Source organism: Rhagoletis zephyria, unplaced genomic scaffold (genome assembly GCF_001687245.7).
Source record: "Rhagoletis zephyria isolate East Lansing unplaced genomic scaffold, Rhagoletis_zephyria_1.1 Rzeph_scaffold_02115, whole genome shotgun sequence".
Classification (NCBI taxonomy): Eukaryota; Metazoa; Arthropoda; class Insecta; order Diptera; family Tephritidae; genus Rhagoletis; species Rhagoletis zephyria.
The window spans coordinates 1-20,983 of record NW_016159199.1 but is presented as its reverse complement, the minus strand read 5'-3'; the positions used below and the strand labels follow the sequence as shown (position 1 = coordinate 20,983).

Below are 20,983 nucleotides of genomic sequence, written 5' to 3'. Positions count from 1 at the left end.
TCCTGATCCACAAACTAATATCAAAAATATGCTCGAGATTGTCCCAAGAAGTTACACAAAATTTTGTCTGCTATCGATTAAAGATATACATATGTACATACATACATTGTATGTATGTAGGATCGTATCCGAAAAAAAAGACCGCCGAAAACCTTCAAATCTGAAGGGTTTTTGCAAGGCAATTTCGAAATTTTTTTTCCGAACTGGGGGTCGACTTTTTAAATTTGTTTTCATATCTTCAGCATTTGCTAGTCGTATCTTATAGCCAGTTTCACGAAAGCAAATTTAAGTGAAAAGTTATTATTTATATTTGAATTTAATATGAAAACTGGCAGAAGGAAAAAAAATCCTTTTTTCATTTAAATCGCTGGTGAAACTGGTGGTTAAAGGATGATATATCGATGTTTTTGTCACGAAGAGGCATCTTTTTGTTACAGAGCCCATTGGCCTCATGTGTTACCCACCAGATCTCAGTTCATATTACCCTAATGTCAGTAACTTAAGCTCACCAATAATCATTAAAATTTTGCTAAGAATGTATTTCGATTATTCCAGTAGAACTAATAAAAAAAAGTTGTACTGTAGAATTTATGTAGGTGTTACCGAAAAATTTATAAAAGCGCCTCTAGATTCGTTCAAAAAAGAAGTTAGTATGTACACTAGGGTGGTCATAAAATGCATGTGAAAAAATTAAAGTCTGAATTTTAATGCTCTCACTCCCTAGGACTGTTCTACATCGAAAAAAATACACCCCTGTTGTTTTATTTCGAAATCAAAAAGCGCTCAAAGTTTTCCATGAACTTTATATGGGGGAAAATCAAATGTTCGTCGAAATGGTATTTTTCGATCGGAAGAACCTGTTTCTCTTGCCAATAATAATACCTAACTTTTTATTTTACAACTTCTTAATACTAACAATTTTGTATGGACCCCATTGAACTTTTGGTTTTTTGGGGACCTATAGAAAATAGTTCAAAGCGGTTTTTTCGGTATAGAACAATCCTAGGGGGGTGAGAGCCTTAAAATTCCGACCTTAGTTTTTTTGCACCACCCTAATGCATACTCCTCCATTTCCAGTTTTATACCACAAGGGAAAGAAGAGTGCACAGTAACAACAGGAACAGTGGAAGGATGTACCGTTGGCTCCGCTCATGGCGTCGGAACATTGGGTGTATGTCTTTCAGGATGAGACTTATGCCAATGAACTAAATATGTATATCTACTGAATCGGGTGTCCAACAAACACTAAATTTTAATTTGTTAGAACTCCGCACTCCGGAGAGTAATTGGAACAGAACAAACCTTTATGGACCCCGACTTCTTCTTGTTGTTTGGCGCTGTAACCGCTAGTCGCTTATCTTCTGTGCCAATTGACTCTCGCCGCGGAGAGCATAATTTTGTCTTAAGAAAGCAATAACAGAACATACATGTACATGCTTTTACGACAGTCGGGTCTACATAACCGGAAAGACCCAGCTTTATATCTGGCCGAGAACTGTCACTCCAGCATCATTTATTTCCTCCGAGCTAATGCTGACCTCCCTTAATCTTTTAATACTAATCGCATACAGTAACCATGTTTCCTCATTTTGCTGCAGGGTCACAGTGGTGTCATGGCCAATGAAGTGGCACATATTCTCGCCAGGAATGGGGATGTAAAGGGAGGCATAGGACCTGTTCTGTCGAGAGTTTCCCTTTGGCGAAATTATTATATCTGGATGCTGAAGGCGGCAGGGACACAGTACTAAAGAGATATGGAAAGTAACAGACAAGCTAAATGCTGTATACCGAAAATGTCTACAAGGAGAATCATAAACAAAGGATTTCTTACTGGCCACTGGAAGGTAATGAAACATTTGTATAACTTGGGAGTTGTTGGAAACAGCGAATTCCCAGGCCAGACCTAGGATCATAGTACAGAATAAAAGCTCATCGCTGTTACAAAACACTCTGTGTACGTTCATTTAAAATCCATATATGTATATATTTAAAAAGCTTTCCTGACGCGCACAGAGTAAAAGCTTTATCTGGTAGTCTAATGCCTCACAAGTTGGAAGAAATACGAAAGCTGAACATGAAATTTAAATAATGTGCACTCATTTGAATAGAAAAAGTATTTGGGAGTCATACTAGATCCTAAGCTTACAAATTTGGAATTTTTATAAATGTTCTGCAAATTTGGAAATTCGATTTACATGATTTTGTTTTATATAGTAAGTTAGATTTTCATAAAAAAATAATAAACATTTTTAATTTTTTTCTCTTTGTTTTGTTTTAAATAAAGCTATTATGCATTTTTATTGTAAAAACACAATTGTATGTTCGTATTCGATGCTTTAAAAATGGCCCGATTTTTGTCCACAGAAATCTGGTCACCGTATCTATAAGAAACGTTTCTATTTTACAATACTAATCAAGATTGTCAGAATATATTAAATAATCAAAAAATTAATTGTGACTAAGATAATGCAACGATATACTGTAAATCGATATGGACAATTAGAATGCTTCAATGATTTTAAGGTATGAGAAATGATGTTAGCATGAAAATCTATGTACATTAGGGTGGTAAAAAAAAAAAAAATTTAAGTCCGAATTTTAATGCTCTCACCCCCTAGAATTATTCTAAATCGAAAAAATATACCCAATTTTTTTTTTAATAAAAAAATATTTAGAGGTCGCTCAAAGCGCTCAAAGTTTTCCATGTATTTTATATGGGCAAAAATAACTTTTCAAAGAAATGGTATAGATATCTTAAAAACAATATTTTTCTCTTCAGGATACTTCTAATATTAATACCCAATTCTTTATTTAAAGATTTTTTATTGGTCCCCCCCCATTGCATTTTCTACGGTTTTTGGCGAACCTATAAAGTATAGTTGATATAAAAAATGGTTGAATAAACAATTGGGTATTATTACTGGGAACCAATGCCCGGCATGTGGAGAGTCGCCACATGACTCCCGGCACCTATTCACATGCCCTGAGAACCCCACTCAGCTAACGCCCCTGTCCTATGGACAGCCCCTTTGGAAGTAGCACACTTCCTGGGCCTTCCCCTAGCTGAAATAGACGATAACGTTGATGGATGAACCGCCCCGAACGGGGCTTAGTAGCCGCTACAACAACAACAACAACTGGGAATCTCCTAAAGAGAAATAGAGGTAGGTACCCCATCGAAAATTATTGATTTTCAAGAATTCTATACCATTTCTACGAAAAGTTATTTTTTCCTATATAAAATACATGGACAACTTTTCCACAGCAATTGTAAAATTTATTTAATTTTAAAATTTCCGCCAAATTATTTCGGAGAAATATTACGGATCGTTTCGAAAATACCGGCAAAAATTTCATTATTTTAATTCCGTGAATAAATTTTTTAAACAATATTATGTATGTATACCTTTTAAGCTTTGGCGGAAAGCAGTACCAACTTTTTTATAGATAGTGATGCACCCTAATGCGCATACTTGCGTATGTAAATATAAGGAACTTCATATTGGGCGTCAATAAGTGTTTGCGATATCGCCAATATATCCTTTACTAGCTTTAACTCCAGTCTCGATTTATTTATGTATTTTTCATCAAGGTCATTACAGCATTAATATTAAGTACTATTGAAAACAAAATTTCGTAATTTACTTCTTTGAAAAACGGACATCAAATATTATATTAGTATTGCTTTTTGATATTATAGCAATTCTCTATTTTATCCCTAAAGTTGTTGTTGTTGTTGTAGCGGCTACAACCTATCCCTAATTATCTCTTCTTATATCAAAGTTCGATATTTTATTATGAATGGATAAGTGCCAGGAGCTTCCGGTGAGCAAAAATTTATTTTTTTGCACAAAAGTCAGTTACTAGGTTTTGCAGAACCACGATACGCGGTTTTGTACTTTAAACGGCGATAAGTTTGTTGACTAATGCTAGGTCATTAGGGCATTATGGTTTGCTAGATTGATTTTGGTTTCTTGTAATTGATATTATTAAATTGTTCACACCCAGCTTTTACTAGACAACATTTAAAATAAATCTTATTTTGACTACAATTAAGCACAATGCTAGCATACAAGACGATTTAGGAAACTTTTATGCTTACGCTTAAGCGCTAGTGTGTGTGTTGATATTGCAGTTACACTCAATTTTTTTTTCAGTCAACGTTTCATAATGCTCTCTGTATGTATCAATATCAAATATCTGAGGGGAAGCTTGATGCGCTAACCACTAAACCAAAGTTGGTATCACATCCAAGTTGGCTAGTATAAATTGCTTAGCATCAAGTCGAGATCGTTAGTGGGCACGCTAACCGATTGTAAAGTAGAGTTCTAGAAGAGTAAATTGTACAAAGTGGATTTTTACAATATATTTTGCAAAATTTTGTCTTTTCCGTTTGGTATTAAAATTAACAGCGGAGGTGTTCGCGGCCATAGTGGAGTTCCCAATCAAAAATACAATAAACTAATCAACAAAAATAATACTATTAAATTAGTTGAATTCCATACACTTGAGGATTTAAAATACAAAATGGCTTTTCGCGACAAAAATGCAGTGATTACCGGCGGCGCCAACGGCATTGGCTTGCAAGTGTGCAAGCAACTCTTGGCCAATGAGGCGTCGGTGAGCATGATGGATATAGAATAATCCAAATTCTTGTTGCTTCTTTATACATATTTTTTTTTTTTGTTATAAATATCTAGAAAATTGCTATTATTGATATACAAGAAAATACGGAAGATATCTCTAAGTTACGTGCAGCTCATCCCACACAAACTATAGTGCTGGTAAAAACCGACGTTGCGAATAGGCAGGGCATTGCAGATACCTACGAAGAACTTGGAAAGGCTTTTGGCTCCATTGATATTGTTGTGAATGTTGCTGGCATTTTCAATGATCAGGATGTACAGCGTACCATTTTAGTCAATTTGGTAATTCAAAAATGTTAAATCTTTTTTTATCACAATATTTACGCATTATGCTGTACGCGTTCATAGGGCGGCATCATTAATTCCACACTTGCGGCTCTTAAAGTGATGAGCAAGGAAAATGGTGGGGAAGGAGGTATTGTAGCAAATATGTCTTCTGTTGTTGGTTTGGATCCAATGTTTCTGCTGCCTGTGTATGCTGCTACTAAAGCAGGAATTATAAATTTCACACGATGTTTGGGTGTAAGTGCTTTTATTTTAGACTTTCACTGCATTCATAAGTATTTATTTGCAGACTGATATTTACTTAAATCGCACTGGCATCAAGTTCATCACAATCTGTCCCGGCGCCACTATTACGGACATGTTTACAAATTTTACTGAGAAAATACTCTTTCCCGATATGGGTGATGAATCATATCGAGTGCTGGATCGTCTCAACAAGCAAAGTGCTGCCGATGTATCACGTTGCATACTTAGCGCTTTAGAAAAGGAGAAAAATGGTGAGGTGTACATAATCGAGGGCAAGCGACTGTTTCCAATGGAAATGAAGAGTTACTGGCGTGGTATCGAGAAGGAATTGAGCGATTAGAAAGATTGTAAAGATTCGTTTTGAAACTAGACTATATACATATATTTAGTACATACCAACATGCTTGCTGGAATTAAATTTATTTACATACATGAATCTCTGATCAATTTCTCAAATCTGAAGCTTAGTACGAATTGTTTGTTATTGAATTTTCATGAGGCTAGTAACTAACCTTTTTGAAGAATGCAGAACAAATCGTTGTTTGTTGTTTGCAGTTTAAACAAAACTCAATATGAGGCGTCATATTTTGCCTATTCATTAGTCATCGCGCCAAGTGACTAGCACTTCATCTGTACGAAAGCGTTGCGTTACAAATGATTCCTCGAAAGACATTTGTGTACCAGAACGAAACATTTCAGCGCCTGCATGTGCGATCATCAGACCATTATCGATGCAATAGCGCTCATCCGTAGCAAATAGTTTACCGCCACGTTCTTCACACATGATGCGCATCATTTCTTGTAGGCGCTCATTGCAGCCCACGCCACCCACAATGAGTACCTTTTGTTTTGAATTGGACCATCAATTATTTGTTAACTCTTCTTCGTATAAATTTTAATGAAATACCTACCTCATTAGAACCGCAATGCGCCATTGCACGTTCGGTAATTTCCACCAACATTGCAAATATTGTCTCTTGCAGCGAGTAACAAAGATCCTCGTTACTATATTCTGGTACCACCGCCGCTTCTTCTGCTTTTTTACGTTTATTCCGCCTTTTGCTGGGATCGGCGATCTCTTCAATTTGTGAAAGAATACCCGAAAAGCTCACATCCATACCTATCAAAAATAAGTAATTAATATAAGTAGTTTGGAAGTTAAGGCATCTACACACACCTTTGACGACGTACGGCAGTTTTATAAAAATTTTGCCCTTCTTTGCTAACTGCTCTATATTATAACCCGGACTGGGGTCGTTCGAAAGTTTAATTATGCGCGCAAACCGGTCTAAACAATTGCCCACGGCGATATCTATGGTTTCACCAAAAATGCGATATCGTTTATTAGAGTAAGCAATTACTTGTGTATTGCCGCCACTCACGTAGAGCACAATAGGATTTTGCGCGCTTGTTATTAGACGGCCCATTTCTATGTGACCAATGCAATGGTTAACACCTAAAAGTAGCTTTTCCCACAATAACGAAAGTGTTCGTGCTACAATTGCGCCAATCAATAGTGGCGGCGCCATGCCGGGACCTTTGGTATAGCAAATAACATCTAACTCTTTTGGTTCCAGGCTAGCTTCTTTCATCGCGCTTTTGATAAGTTGGAGAATAACTTCTCTATGGTGCTGTGCTGTTTCTTTTGGCAAGAATCCTAAGAATTTTATAAATTAATAAAAATAATTTATAAATCTTTACTCACAACCTTCGCCTGGTGGTGTCACATAGGTACGGCGCACATTAGCCAACACTTCTCCGTCACGTATTATACCAACACCAATTTTATTTGCACTTCCTTCGATGCCTAGTGCGCACACCATTTTAAGTTTTTACAAAGTTATTGCTTTAGTACTTTTATTATAGTAATCCTATTAATTTAATAGGTTATAAAAAATCGGCAATTGCTTATTTTTGTAAACAAACCGGCCTTTGGCAGCTGTCACTTTGTTCAAACAGCTGTTTGCCTAGATGATAGATAAACTGTGTCGAAAAACAACTTTAAGTTATCTAGCAACATATTCCACAACCGTAATGTTGCAGAGAAATGTTTATAAACTTGTTTAGCTCATTTGATCAGAGAATTTGTATCTCTTAAAAGTTCTCTGATTTAATGCATTTTGGAATGCTTAATATAAGGTTACTGATTCGATTCATTCAAATTCGATTATCCATAGCTATTTTTTTATTGCGATCAATATATGTACATACATACTAAAAATACGATGGATTTTTCATATTACAGATTTCACGCGCCTACACTGTAAACATGTCCACCATGTTGCATACCGTCTTCAAGAGTCACAACTCCAAATTTGGCATTTTTAAAATTATCCGCTAAAAATGTACACAGAGGTTTTATTTACCTTTCAGCAGAAGCTGGAGCAAATTTTTGTTATAATTTGTTAAAAAAAACCTTAGGTAAAGTCGCCCTGCCCATATGATTAGCATCTGCTACGAAATAGTTTTTCGCATTTTCTGTCGAACGATTATTTCGAGTTGTGACTCCTTTGAAGACGGTGTGCGATATGTGTACTTAATATCTAAAAAAAGTATGTATTTGCAATTTAAATTTTTGTATCTAAATAATAATTCAAAATTTATAACATTAATCCTCTTCTGGCTCTTCATCTTCCTCTTGTAGATGTTCAAGCTTTAAGGTACCAGCAGCACGTACCTTATTCTCCGTAGCTACTTTATGCTTTTTCTTTGATTCTCTTTGCTGTCCAACAACATATTCTGGCATCACAACCTTGGAACCTTTTAGCCTAGGTTTATCCACCTCCACATCTTTTAGTTCATCATCTTCTTTAGCTTTCATTTGTTTTCTTATTTTACTAGACCTCTTAAACTCGATTTTTAACTTGCCTTCCTCGAAATTTCCCTCTTTTTCTGCACGCGCTTCCAGCTGCTCGTCCATTTGCTTTAAGAACTGAAAAGCTGCGGCAGTGTTGGTGTGATCTGAGATATCCACATCTGCCAGGGAGTACTTGGTCCACTTTTGTGGATTAACCTTTACAAACGATAATCGTCAAATTAATCTACGAATCTTTGCTTTTTAACAGCAAACATACCTTATAATCTGGCGTCCTGCGAGGCTTTAAACATTTTGATAGTGGCATTTCGGGTTTCTTGAATATACTCTCTTTGCCGCGCATTCGAGATAAGCTTTTATCAGGAGATGGAGCTCCTCTTTTTCTGTTTGGACAATTGCCGCGGCGGTAAACTAAATCGATTGCGGGGCTGGCCGAATGGCTTTGGTCTAGCGCTGTTCCGGTTAGCTCTTTGCTTGCATTGTCGAGACAAGCGAACAAGGCGTTCCGCTTCGCCTCAAAATCCTGCATTATGTATTTTTTTTGTAATCAACCTCTGTTTTTTATAATAAACTTCTGTTTTTTATTAAATAAAACTTTTTTATTTTTTGACTCGCACTAAAATGACAGATCAAAACAAAACAACTCAAAGCCAAACAGCTGTTGTCTTGCCACATCGATTAATTAATTGGTATTAGATAAATATTAAATGGAGGCATTTGGGAAGTAATAGTGAAGACCCCTTGTTGTTTTTAACCGACTTCCAAAAAAGGAGGAGGTTATCAGTTCGTCGGAATATTTTTTTTTTGTTTTTTTTTTAGGTATGTTACCGCCTAACTTTGTACCACGTCAACCGATTTCAATAACGGAAAGGTAGTGTCTCAGAGGTGGTCCCATACTAATCTGGTTGAGATCCGATCAGTGGATCATGAGATATATATATATATTTTTTTTTATATAGGAGTAGAAGTCGGTTTTTTTTTGCTAAAAATTACTTGTTTATAATCCGTTACTTTTATCACCGGAATCACTTCCCGCTTGGGCACATCGGATATATATAAGGTTCAAACCAAGGCGTTAAAAAACCAGAGGGTGATCCTCGACTCAGTGAATATATTGTGCTAGATTAGGTCGAAATTTGATACCTTGTTACTGAATCATGATTTGTGGAAAAGCCCATTGTGCAACGACACACAGTACTCTTTTTGAACACTTCATGCGAATTAATCTTAGCGCTTCGTTAGAGGCAACATTTTGATATCAAACAAAATGGTTTTGTAAGCTAATGTAATCCCTTTCACGGAAAAATATTGCCATTGAACCCCAGTTACCCCTTGACCTTAAAAAAAAATTGGTCAAAAATAGTGTTCCGAAAAAACAAATGCAAAATCCACCGCATTTGTTCAAAAAAAAGTTTTTTCAATGTTTTATTATATTATCATTACAATGTTAACAATGCAAAAGGCCCTAAGAAAAATAAAATAGGCGTTAGTTTAAAAACGCATTCGGTTTTGTTTTTTGTTTCTCAAATATACCGTAAAGCCAATTTAGGGATGGTAGTAAGTCTACACCAGTGCACGGACTTTACCACTTTATTGGTAGATCTACCAACTTTTTAGCTATATTATATTATCTATAATTTTTACCCACAAGGGCTAAAAATCTATCAATATTTTCCAGAAAGAAAGCAGAGAGATTTAAATTAACAGTTAACTCTGAAGGAGAATAATTGTTTGAGCCTCCCTCCTATTGAATTAATACAGTGCCCGAATCAGGGCATCTGTGAAATTTTTTTTGAGTATTCGGTAGTGGGTTCGTTTTTTTAATTCAAATTGTTGGCGCGATTCCGTATTCCTCGGACTAAAACTAGTAAAACTGTCAAAAATAAAAATTCGCTCAGAGCGAGAGAGTAACATTGGAAAGTACGGGATCGCTTTCTAGTAAAAAATGGTAGCTTCTGTCAACTTCAACATAACCTCCAAAATTGGTTGTAAATTTTTGCTTATTGTATGCGTAAACACACTCAGCTCACACATATAAATAACCAAAAATCCCGTAGTCCGGACTCGTACGGGATCGCAACATTTATTGAATAAAAACAGCCGCTATTTTATTTCACTCCATTCGAATCGAGATTAATTCGATCACGGATGCCGTGAGTCCGGCCCAGTCCTTTTTGAACGTTTTTGCGATACGTAAATTAACGAAAATTGTAGTCGTTTTCTGTTCATTTCGGGATACGTAAAATTGTACGAGACCGCAATGTCGACAAAATTGACTTATCTTTGCTGGTTGGGAAGTCATGGTTTTTTCATTGCCGTTCAAATTGACGTGGCAATTATGCCTGGCTGCAATGAACAATACACTGAGGAAAAAAACGCATTGTAAAAATGAAAATTTTTTATTTGATTACCGTTTAAAAAGGTTCGTATTTAAATCAAGTGAAAAGTGTTGTAGCTGAGTGTGCAAAGACGCTTGATACAATTGGTTGCTGCCAAGAGGGTCCTGGATCAATTACCATCAGACGGAACAAAAATTTAATTATCATTTTTTCTTCTTATTTACGAAAAGGCATCTGTGCACTTCACAACGACATATTTTATAGCGTACATACTCAAATTTAAAACAAGTTGGGTTGGTGCTCATTTATGTGCTTATATTTTTAAATTTAGCAGGTTTTTTTTAATTCTAAAATTTTTTTCCCTCAGTGTATGTATTTCCAAGTGAAAATTTATTTAACACAGTTGTTTTCAATGGTAAAAATAAAAAAATTAAGTAAATTTATTTTCTTTAAGGAGCTAAGGAGCAAATTAATTTTTTTAGCTCTCTGCTCCAGCTCCGTTTCAGCCAAAATCCTTTGCTCCTTGCTCCATGCTCCGCTCCGAAGCCCTGGTTATTATTGAAAACAACGATTTTAAAAATTCCTGTTGCTTTTGCATACTAGACTTACAGCTGGAAAATACATAAAAACAGAGTAAAATATTTTTCATTCCCCATAATACACTCAATAAAAAACTGCAAATTTATATTTTTATTTAAACGCTTGCGTATATTTACTCGTATCGTACTATGTCTGTATCAATAATTTAGTCATGCTGTTTTATGCTCTCTTTGATGTGGTATGTACTTAACTATATTCAATTTTCAGCGACATATTCATTCGATTGCATTATGTAGAAAATGTTTGCTTAGTTTGTATTAGAATATACACACAAAAATTTAAGTTTTGCAAATTAGATCTAAATTACACAGTATGTATTTAGTTATGTATGTATGAGAGTTTACTTAATGCCTTGCAAAAAAGGGCTTCATAAAAACGGGACCATGCAAGAGTACATATACAAACGATGGAATAAATGTTTATAAACAAATTTACTACAATTCCTAGCCATTCCATCTTTTCGAATACATGCCAAATCTACGATTAAATATTGGGGTGGCTGTAAAATGCCGCACTCGTTGATGTTTCAAAAAAAAAAATGTTTTTTTTTCTGTTTGTTGAAACTTTAAAATTTTTTAAAATTAACAATCGATTCGCAAGCTTAAATTGCCTATCCACTCTGTCATAAATACATATTCGCTCTTAGTAAAATTATTTAAAAAGTGAATTGCGTAAATTTCGCTATAACATTTAATATATTTTGCATGTATGTATGTATTTATGTGTGCGTGTGTATGTGTGTAAATATGATTAAGCGTGTGCAGCTTATCTTCCACATTTCCCTTTTTTGCTCGCTATAACTTAAAACATTCGATTAATTTAATTTATCTAATTTATTAATTTAAAAATTTGTATGTTAGGTGAATATTTTTAGCTATATTTTGTGTGTATGGATGTATGTATGTATATGTATGCATTTATGTAGACAATGCTTGCATATATTGTACTTAGATTCCTTTTCAATTATGCTAATTAATATTCTATTTATGAAACAAATTTTCTATAAACAAATATTTGCGATTATACGTACATATGTATGTATGTATGTATGTATTGACTAGCAACAAATTTACTTAACAAATTATAAAATTGCATACATAAAATAGGGTGACATAAAAAATATGTATATTTATATATATATAATTAAATATGTATGCATGTATGTAGGTATGTAAACAATTTCAGACGGTACAGCGACATTTCCAAATACGATGTGATAGCTCTACTGACTGACACAATAACATACATACATATTTTACATAAGATTTTGTTCTATTTAATTACTCGTGTAGGTGGAGTACATATGCACATACCGTACTGTACTTTTTGTAACTCACTAGAAAATTCACGTGGTATCGGTATGTCGGTATAAAAACTTAAATTACTCGTTCTTATGGGTTTTGAATAGTCTCCATTGCTTTCACATAACTGTTCCTTTTCTTCTTCTAATTCTACAACTCCGTCATTTTCTGCATCGCACCCATTCCAAGTCTCAAAACTTGGTATCATTATAACCGTTAAAGTCTGATTATGGCAACTTAACTTAACTTAACGTAACTTAGAACTTAGAAAATCGAAATGAGACAGAAGCTACGTCAAGTTTCGACTGTCCAAATATAAGCAACAGCCAGTTAAGAGAATTTTTAAATGACAGCCTTTAAGTTACGTTAAGTTGCCATAGTCACGCCTTCAAGCTTCGCCTTACCGTTAAGTTCCAGCTGCTTACTGTACACATACAAATGTAAGTACATACAACCCTGTGTAGTTGACGCACCTCGGACTGCTGAAGTTTGTTCGGAAAAATGCTGAATGCCTGTGCACTCAAATATGTATTTACGTACTTATGCATGCGTGCATATGTGGGTGTAAACCGCTTGTTGTAATGTTAACCTTCTACATAAATTCCTACTTTACTTCTACTTCGTTATTCGCTTAATCGAAAATGCACGCGAATACAGCCAAGCAATTCATGCCGAAATTACTCCAGCAGCCTTCCTCGCCAGATGCTCCCTTTTCGGCACGTCGCATTTTCTTTGGATAATTCTTTGGATTGGTACGATCACTTAGATGAATTGGCATTTTGGGGAACTCGGGTCGTGGCGTTCGAAATTTTTCCAATAATTGACTTTGCTCTGGCGTAAGATTCTTCAATTTTTTACCTGAAAGTAAAATAATAATAAATAAATTTTATGTATCTATGCGCATATAAATACATACATATGTATGTATGCATATTTTTTTTCAAATAATCCAAAAATGATTAGGCCACTTAATGGTTTTTACTGAGGTAATAGAAAGAAACGGCCACTCGCGATACTTTCGGCCTACTTCCCGGATATCGCCCTGGGGTCGGGGGATACGGTTTTCCGTGTAGTCAAGCCATCCCCATCGGACTGAAAACTTGCCAAAGGTCTAAGTACCTGGCTATTAGTACGGTGAGCGCCGGACTCTCTCGAAAGGTACAATACCCCCTTGGTTGGTGCCAGCAGCTCAGTGTCAAAATCATAAGGGACGATCTAACATTGACCCAGATTCCCGAGGTGTGGCAAAGAACCGAGGGTAAGTCTTACGAAGGACATGCTGAAAGCAATGGCGAAAATATCGATCATAAAATCAGGTCTAACAACTGGTTTCACCAGCAATTTAAATGGAAAATTAATTTTTTTTCTGTTAATTTCCATATAAAATTCAAAAAATTAAAATCATTTTTCAATTAAATTGCTTTCGTTAAATTGGCTGTAACACTCTGAAAGAGGCACCTTTGTATCCCGATCAGCACGCGTACACACCTGTGGGTATTGGAGTCAGGCGACACTTATGGCTCTCTCATCCTTCGAAGTTAAATCCTCATTGATCCTGGAGTGCGAAGAGAAACTCAATGCCTTTTCTGAGAAAAATGTTATCCAGCTGTTATGGGTACCATGGCATATGGGAGTCGAAGGAAATGATAGGGTACCTCTACTTGGTCATAAAGTAGTCTGTAACTATGGACTTGCTTCGTTAGCGCGATATTGCATAGAGTTATTTCTTCTTCATTTTGGTCTCTCGGGATGGATGACCTTTTAACAACACTGCAAGCATGTGAAAACGATGTCCTTGACTAGGCGGACGACCTGGTAACTATTGTTATGGGAAAGTTCGGCAATACCGTCGAAGACGTCATTAGTTAAGGTCTGCGTATTCTAACATGCTGGTGTGCCAGCGAAGGCCTCAGCATAAACCTGAGAAAAGCTTTTGTTGCACCGTTGACATGAAAATACAATATAAGTAGAACCTTGATTCTGTAGCCCTGGGATACTTTTTGTTACAACGACCCAGATTAAACCTTGAAAGGCGCGTTTAACTTTATCTTTTCAAAAAGACAATCAGCCATCAGATCCCTTTCCATTCCAATATCACCGCCAGGATCGTCAAGGAATCTGTTGACACTATTCAACGCTTGACAGCGAGAAATACGGTGACACTGGGCTGAGTACCAGGTCACTGCGTGATCGAAGGAGACGAGGTCACCGAGGAACTGGGAAGGTTACGCTAATATTCTGCCATTACAGACCCGGAAACAATTTACGGGCTCAGTTGGTTTTCTTCAATACTTGCGATTACCGAATAGTTAAGCTCAGACCGCAGTAAGAACTGGGGAGCAGTAGAAGGCCTTATTTTGAATAGAGCCAAACTTAAGTTGCTCCCAAAATACATAAGAACAAAATATACCAGATTGGCTTGAGCACGGAAATTGAATGCGAAAAGATATCGGAGCTATTCTGTGTGGTTATTTAGCGTTGACCATATTTTTGTTTGTAAACCGAATCACATGAATTTATCCACAGCCGCACTAGAGAAAGAGGGAAGCAAAACTGCTTTCAGCAGTGGAACTATCCGTGGACCCGTTCCACTAGTGAACGTTGGACATATAAACTCATTTCCATTATTAATAAACGGCTTGAAAGGCGACATGGAAGAGTGGACTTCCACCTAACCCAATCGCGTCGAGTGGAACAGTCCCGCATATATGCATAGAAAGGAGTAGGAGCGGATTGCAACCTCGGTGAGGTTTTGAACCCCGTTGATTCGAATCGTAAATGCAGATGGGAACCTCGGCCGTTACAACCATCAAATCAGTGGGATTTTGAACCTCGGGCAGTTAAACCGTGTCCCAGCAATGGGTTGTGCGCTGGGCTTGGGACCCGCCACGTAAAAACCACTTCCAGTGAAGAAGCAAGGCAAAGCCTCGGATGAGACGCCCCCTTATGATGACGACCACGGCAAATGTTTAAAGGACTACGATTTGAGGGCATGCACCTGGAATGTCCGGACCCTTAATGGGGAAGGTGCCTCTGCCCGGCTGGTTGATGTCCTCGTAAGGACAAAAGCTGACATCACCGCCATCCAAGAAATGCGTTGGACGGGGCAAGGCAAACAATGTCTGGGGCCTTGCGACGTCTACTACAGCTGCCATGTAAAGGAGCGCAAATTCGGAGTTGGATTTGTGGTGGGAGAGAGACTCCGTCGCCGAGTACTGTCGTTCACCCCGGTGGACGAGCGTCTAGCCACAATCCGCATCAAAGCGAGATTCTTCAACATCTCGCTCATCTGCGCCCATGCCCCGACGGAAGAGAAGGATGAGGCATCCAAGGATCTCTTCTATGAGCGCTTGGAGCGCACGTACGAGCGCTGCCCCCGTCATGATATCAAAATCGTGCTTGGCGACTTCAATGCCAGGGTGGGCAAAGAAGGGATCTTTGGAACCACCGTCGGAAAATTCAGCCTCCACGACGAAACGTCCGACAACGGATTGAGGCTGATCGACTTCGCCGGGGCCCGAAACATGGTAGTATGCAGTACTAGGTTCAAGCATAAAAAGATCCATCAAGCTACCTGGCTGTCTCCGGATCGAAAAACGAGAAACCAAATCGATCATGTTGTGATAGACGGAAGGCACGCTTCCAGTGTTTTAGACGTACGCACACTCCGAGGCCCAAACATCGACTCGGACCACTATCTTGTTGCAGCCAAGATACGCACCCGCCTCTGTGCAGCAAAAAATGTGCGCCCAAATATGCAAGGAAAGCTTAACGTCGAAAAGCTGCAATCACAACAGACAGCCAGCGCTTTCGCTACTCGACTCTCACACCTGCTCTCAGAGAGCACTCTTCAACAAACCGACATATGCGAGCAGTGGAACCACATTTCCCGCTCATTAAGTACCGCCGCCGAAGAAGTAGTCGGATTTCAGCGAGCCCGAAAGAACAACTGGTACGATGAGGAGTGTCAGGAAGCTGCAGAGAAAAAAGATGCCGCCTACAGGGCCACGCTGCGATCGGGCGCAACGCGCGCTATGTGGGACCGCTATAGGGATCTGAAGAGGGAAGCGAGACGTATTTGCCGCAACAAGAAGAGAGAGGCAGAAATACGTGAGTGCGAAGAGCTTGAAATGCTGGCCGACAGGAGGAATGCCCGAAAATTTTACCAGAGAGTTAGGCGACTTACGGAAGGTTTAAAGACCGGGGCGCACTCCTGTAAGAACAATAATGGCGACCTAGTAACTGATGTCCAGAGCGTACTTAAATTATGGAGGGAACACTTTTCCGCCCTACTAAATGGTAGCAGCACGGAAAGTTGTGGAGAAGAAGAACCCGAGCCCGCAGTCGATGATGACGGAGTCGACGTTCCACCGCCTGACTATGACGAGGTACGTATAGCAATAACGCGGCTGAAAAACAACAAAGCCGCTGGAGCTGACAGCCTGCCAGCTGAGCTATTCAAGTACGGCGGCGAGGAGTTGATAAGGTGCATGCATCAACTCTTGTGCAGAATATGGTCAGATGAACGCATGCCCGACGACTGGAATTTAAGTGTGCTCTGCCCAATCCACAAGAAAGGTGACCCCGCCATTCGCGCCAACTACCGCGGGATCAGCCTTCTAAGCATAGGTTACAAGGTCTTATCGAGCGTATTGTGTGAAAGACTGAAGCCCACCGTCAATGAACTGATTGGGCCTTATCAGTGTGGCTTTAGACCTGGCAAATCCACCATAGACCAGGTATTCACAATACGCCAAATCTTGGAAAAGACCCGCGAGAAAAGGATCGACACTCACCACCTATTTGTCGACTTTAAAGCCGCTTTTGACAGCACTAAAAGGAGTTGCCTATACGCCGCTATGTCTGAATTTGGCATCCCCTCAAAACTCATACGGCTGTGTAAAATGACGTTGAGCAATACCACCAGCTCCGTCAGAATTGGAAAAGACCTCTCCGAGCCGTTCGCCACAAAACGGGGTTTCAGACAGGGCGACTCCCTTTCATGTGACTTCTTTAATCTGATGTTGGAGAAGATAATAAGAGCTGCAGAACTGAACCTCTCAGGAACAATTTACTACAAGAGCGTGCAATTGCTGGCTTATGCCGATGACATCGACATCATCGGTAACAAAAACCGCGAAGTCTGTTCTGCCTTTTCCAAGTTGGATAGGGAAGCAAAGCGCATGGGTCTGGTGGTAAACGAGGACAAGACGAAGTATCTCCTGTCATCAAACAAACAGTCAGCACATTCGCGCCTTGGCACCCACGTCACTGTTGACAGTTACAATTTCGAGAAAGTAGAGAATTTCGTTTACTTGGGAACCAGCATTAACACCGATAATAATGTCAGCATTGAAATCCAACGTAGAATCACTCTTGCCAACAAGTGCTACTTTGGACTGAGTAGGCAATTCAGGAGTAAAGTCCTCTCTCGACGTACGAAAACCACGCTCTATAAGTCACTCATCATGCCCGTGCTGGTATATGGCGCAGAAGCATGGACAATGACAACATCCGATGAGGCGGCTCTTGGAGTGTTTGAGAGAAAGATTTTGCGGAAGATTTACGGGCCTTTACGCGTTGGCGACGGCGAGTACCGCAGACGATGGAACGATGAGCTGTATGAGCTTTACAACGATATAGACATAGTGCAGCGAATTAAAATACAGCGGCTCCGCTGGCTTGGTCATGTCGTTCGAATGGACACCGACGCTCCAGCTCTGAAAGTATTCAACTCGGAACCCGCTGGTGGTAGCAGAGGAAGAGGGAGGCCCCCACTGCGATGGAAAGATCAGGTGGAGAAGGACTTGGCTTCACTTGGCGTTTCCAATTGGCGTCAGTTGGCACAGAGGAGAAACGACTGGCGTGCTTTGCTGAACTCGGCCAAAATCGCTTAGGCGGTTACAGCGCCAAAAAAGAAGAAGAAGAAGTTAAACCGTAGAAGCGGATTCGAACCTTGACTATTGAAACCGCGGACAGTGGGGCTTGAAAGTCTGTAACCAAAGACGTTAACACTGTTTGTTTATCTGTCCGCAGTTTTGCAATCGAATGGATGACTAGAGCATGAAGATGGGGTGGCCATTTGCGGTTAATAACCTATGCTTGAGTCGGAAGTAAACTGGTCCGTTGTTTGCAATTTGGCAAACACAATTTGAACTGAAATGGGCCGCTGCTCCTCGGCGAAATAAACCCTTACGGTGGTTCCACGGTGGGAGGGAAACGGAGCAGGGGTGAGTTTTTAGTGCGGTGTGCCGAAAGGCAAGTCCCACACTTTTCGGCTTTCACTGCTTTGTGTCTTTTACAGCATAGACTGTCTCTATATTATCTGAGTGGCTATCAGAAAAGTGGCATATACGACCTTAGGATCATTTATAAATCGGCCTTTTCTAGAGTTTCAATCACATTGCAGGGAGATATGTGGTTGATGAACTGGCAAGCCAAGGCTCTAGATGCTCTATATTATTTCTCAGAAGAGGAAGGGTACAATAAATGTGCTGCGTAACCTATTATAATCTGAATTTTCTAGTTAATGGTCGCGAGCTTTGACAATAAGCTATCGAAGTACAGAATAAAATTGGTATTCTCAAAATATCTAGCGACAAATCCATTTAGTACCTATGGTCAGTCAAGGCGAAAATTTCTCTAATTGAAAAAGCCGAGAAAATATTTCCAAAGTAAGCACAAATGCTTAATTTCCAATTTTACCACTTCTTTGTACCACGATTTTCCATTTCGCTCACCTTCAATTGCATCGCTCACAAGTGATATTTCCACTGGATCCAATAGCTCCACGCGATCGCAAGCTCTGCGAAATTCACTGGCACTCATCAGCAAGTAACGTGGCGCATAGCACAGCGGCCCCAGCACACGACGCCTATTTTCTGCCGTCCCGTCGAGCTTCTTACGCTGACATTCCGCCACACTCCAGTCGGCTAGACAATTGAAAAGCACTAACTCTGAGCTGAGTTGCAAAGCCTCACGCTTCGCAATCATTTCCAGCTCTTCAAAGCGTAATTCGTTGATTTGCTGCTTGGTCAGCACCAGTTGAGCGTGCATATCAATCAATTGCAGCGCATTATTGAGCAAAGCCATGCCAAACTCCTCGGCAGTAAATGGACTTGGATGCGTACTCGATTCTATGTTCGCATTCGCATTGTAGCCGGCACCAGCGCCAGCACCAGCGCCAGCACCAGTGGTGTTGGTATTCGCTGGCGGGTTTGTGTTCTTACGTTTCGTTTTCTTATTAGCGCCAATCTCCTGTGTGGTAATAACTGCACACAATTGGTGTTGATTTGGCACCGAAATGCTTTGGTAGAACCACAGCGAACGTAAGATATCGATCACAACAGCGCTTGTTAATTGTAGGTCCAATTCACGTATGCAATGGATGACCTGTACGGAGTAAAAATTAAATATTTTAAACTTAGCGCATCAACTTTTTTGTTGGCGTCAACTCACCAAATCGGGACAATTGAAGCGATCGGCCAATTCGAGTATCTTCAGTATGTGCAAATGATCGCGATGGCGCACAAACTTAGTCTCTAAAAATCGTATAACCAATTCAAAGTCATTCTTGTCCACATTGGAAATCTGGAAGTGATTATCGCCCTTGCGGCCACTATTCGGACCTGCTCGTATTAGTTTCGCTAACTCGACACTATTCTCCAGCACGGCTTTCCGCTCGCAGCGTATCATGCAACGATCATCGCCATTTACGACTATGAAATCGATGTAGGGGCTTGGTATGACAGGCACAACAGTGGATACATTTGTGTGGCCGTGCATAAGAAAAGCGGGCGGTGCAGTGGGGGTTATCATGTTTTGATTGCCAGCTACGTTTTGACCATCAGAGGCCAAGCCAAATGGCAATACCATTGCACTAAACTGCCGCTAGGTGGTGGGCGAGAAGTCCTTCTGCGCTGGAAAGCTGGCTGGAAAGTGAGGCCAGTGCGTCGCTGGTTGTCTCCTTTTTGCTTAAGTTTTTGTATGTATTTGAGGTGATGGTTTTTAAGTGAAAGTAAACTTGAATGCAGAAAATCGTTATGCGAATTCTTACTTGGAGTTTAAGGCAGTGATCGTTCATATAATTCAAATTGATGATCTGCAAATAAATAAAATATTTATTATTAATTGTGCATCTTCTATGGGCGCAAATATGATAACTAAGTTATATAATAAACAAGTAAGAGCAGCGCTGTCTTCGGCTATGCCGAATGCTTCATACCTTTCATGAACATCTGAAAACTTTACTTTATCAGATTACTGCATTTGAAAAAATTTATATGTATACATACACATATAAAAAATCATATCTCAACAATCAGAGGTATGGAAGATATGCATACCTTATATAGCACTAATCTAAGTGATTTTGACTGCTGTTTGATCGGTGTGTATACCGGTAACACAATTTAATGGGTTTAGCTTCCTACATAAAGGAGATATATCGCAAAAACTGGTATAGGAACAATCAGTGGTATACTAGATAAGGCTTATACAGCATAGATTTTGACAATTTTCTCAGTAGACTTTGTATTATTATTTATACAATAGCTTACGAAATTTATCGGTTTTAGCTGTCCAAATAAATTAGTTTTACATTAAAACCCCGTATGTGAACAATCAGTTATATGGAGGCAATATATAAGTTACAGTGATTCGATCTTTGTTAATTTTACTGTAAATATTTTCTGTTAATAATTAGTGAAAACGGTGAGAATTTTCATGTTCCTAACAGTTCAAAATTCCATG

The 20,983-nt window shown here is 39.0% G+C and overlaps 4 protein-coding genes across 6 annotated transcripts; 1 reads left to right on the top strand and 3 right to left on the bottom strand.

The window, feature by feature from the left end:
• The first annotated feature begins 4,178 nt into the window (after positions 1-4,178).
• On the top strand, positions 4,179-5,520 carry Pdh (Photoreceptor dehydrogenase). Its single transcript, XM_017620296.1, has 4 exons — positions 4,179-4,620; positions 4,701-4,928; positions 4,995-5,168; positions 5,221-5,520. Exons 1-4 carry the CDS (start codon positions 4,528-4,530, stop codon positions 5,515-5,517), a joined length of 792 nt encoding a protein of 263 aa, XP_017475785.1. The 5' UTR covers positions 4,179-4,527; the 3' UTR covers positions 5,518-5,520.
• On the bottom strand, positions 5,263-7,189 carry Tcs3 (Probable tRNA N6-adenosine threonylcarbamoyltransferase Tcs3). Of its 3 annotated transcripts, none has more exons than XR_001848041.1 (5): positions 6,886-7,189; positions 6,355-6,834; positions 6,089-6,297; positions 5,690-6,018; positions 5,263-5,407 (listed from the first exon to the last, which is right to left on the bottom strand). XR_001848041.1 is itself a non-coding variant. In XM_017620295.1 (4 exons), the coding sequence occupies exons 1-4, from the start codon at positions 6,998-7,000 to the stop codon at positions 5,776-5,778; spliced, it is 1,047 nt and encodes a 348-aa protein (XP_017475784.1). In that variant the 5' UTR covers positions 7,001-7,189; the 3' UTR covers positions 5,584-5,775. The 3 variants fall into 3 exon arrangements, 1 of the variants encoding a protein (XP_017475784.1); XR_001848042.1 differs by having other exon boundaries at positions 5,396-5,483; XM_017620295.1 differs by lacking the exon at positions 5,263-5,407 and having other exon boundaries at positions 5,584-6,018.
• Positions 7,190-7,339: 150 nt separating this feature from the next.
• LOC108366036 (uncharacterized) lies at positions 7,340-8,637 on the bottom strand. The gene is made up of 2 exons (XM_017620297.1): positions 8,252-8,637; positions 7,340-8,190 (listed from the first exon to the last, which is right to left on the bottom strand). Exons 1-2 carry the CDS (start codon positions 8,519-8,521, stop codon positions 7,786-7,788), a joined length of 675 nt encoding a protein of 224 aa, XP_017475786.1. The 5' UTR covers positions 8,522-8,637; the 3' UTR covers positions 7,340-7,785.
• A 2,399-nt stretch (positions 8,638-11,036) lies between these two features.
• Positions 11,037-20,328, bottom strand: axed (BTB/POZ domain-containing protein axundead). The gene is made up of 3 exons (XM_017620303.1): positions 19,691-20,328; positions 18,973-19,624; positions 11,037-13,090 (listed from the first exon to the last, which is right to left on the bottom strand). The coding sequence occupies exons 1-3, from the start codon at positions 20,105-20,107 to the stop codon at positions 12,864-12,866; spliced, it is 1,296 nt and encodes a 431-aa protein (XP_017475792.1). The 5' UTR covers positions 20,108-20,328; the 3' UTR covers positions 11,037-12,863.
• Between the last annotated feature and the right edge of the window lie 655 nt (positions 20,329-20,983).

What these genes read in the sequence shown, in the direction of transcription:
- Pdh (XM_017620296.1), top strand. Translation starts at nt 4,528, where the DNA reads ATGGCTTTTCGCGACAAAAATGCAGTGATTACCGGCGGCGCCAACGGC. An exon ending in TCTTGGCCAATGAGGCGTCG is followed by an intron (nt 4,621 to 4,700) that starts GTGAGCATGATG and finishes ATAAATATCTAG; the next exon opens with AAAATTGCTATTATTGATAT. An exon ending in ATTTCACACGATGTTTGGGT is followed by an intron (nt 5,169 to 5,220) that starts GTAAGTGCTTTT and finishes ATTTATTTGCAG; the next exon opens with ACTGATATTTACTTAAATCG.
- Tcs3 (XM_017620295.1), bottom strand. Translation starts at nt 7,000, where the DNA reads ATGGTGTGCGCACTAGGCATCGAAGGAAGTGCAAATAAAATTGGTGTT. An exon ending in TGTGACACCACCAGGCGAAG is followed by an intron (nt 6,835 to 6,885) that starts GTTGTGAGTAAA and finishes TAAAATTCTTAG; the next exon opens with GATTCTTGCCAAAAGAAACA. An exon ending in ACTGCCGTACGTCGTCAAAG is followed by an intron (nt 6,298 to 6,354) that starts GTGTGTGTAGAT and finishes TATTTTTGATAG; the next exon opens with GTATGGATGTGAGCTTTTCG.
- LOC108366036 (XM_017620297.1), bottom strand. Translation starts at nt 8,521, where the DNA reads ATGCAGGATTTTGAGGCGAAGCGGAACGCCTTGTTCGCTTGTCTCGAC. An exon ending in GCAGGACGCCAGATTATAAG is followed by an intron (nt 8,191 to 8,251) that starts GTATGTTTGCTG and finishes TCGTTTGTAAAG; the next exon opens with GTTAATCCACAAAAGTGGAC.
- axed (XM_017620303.1), bottom strand. Translation starts at nt 20,107, where the DNA reads ATGGTATTGCCATTTGGCTTGGCCTCTGATGGTCAAAACGTAGCTGGC. An exon ending in GCTTCAATTGTCCCGATTTG is followed by an intron (nt 19,625 to 19,690) that starts GTGAGTTGACGC and finishes TACTCCGTACAG; the next exon opens with GTCATCCATTGCATACGTGA. An exon ending in TGTGAGCGATGCAATTGAAG is followed by an intron (nt 13,091 to 18,972) that starts GTGAGCGAAATG and finishes TTTTACTTTCAG; the next exon opens with GTAAAAAATTGAAGAATCTT.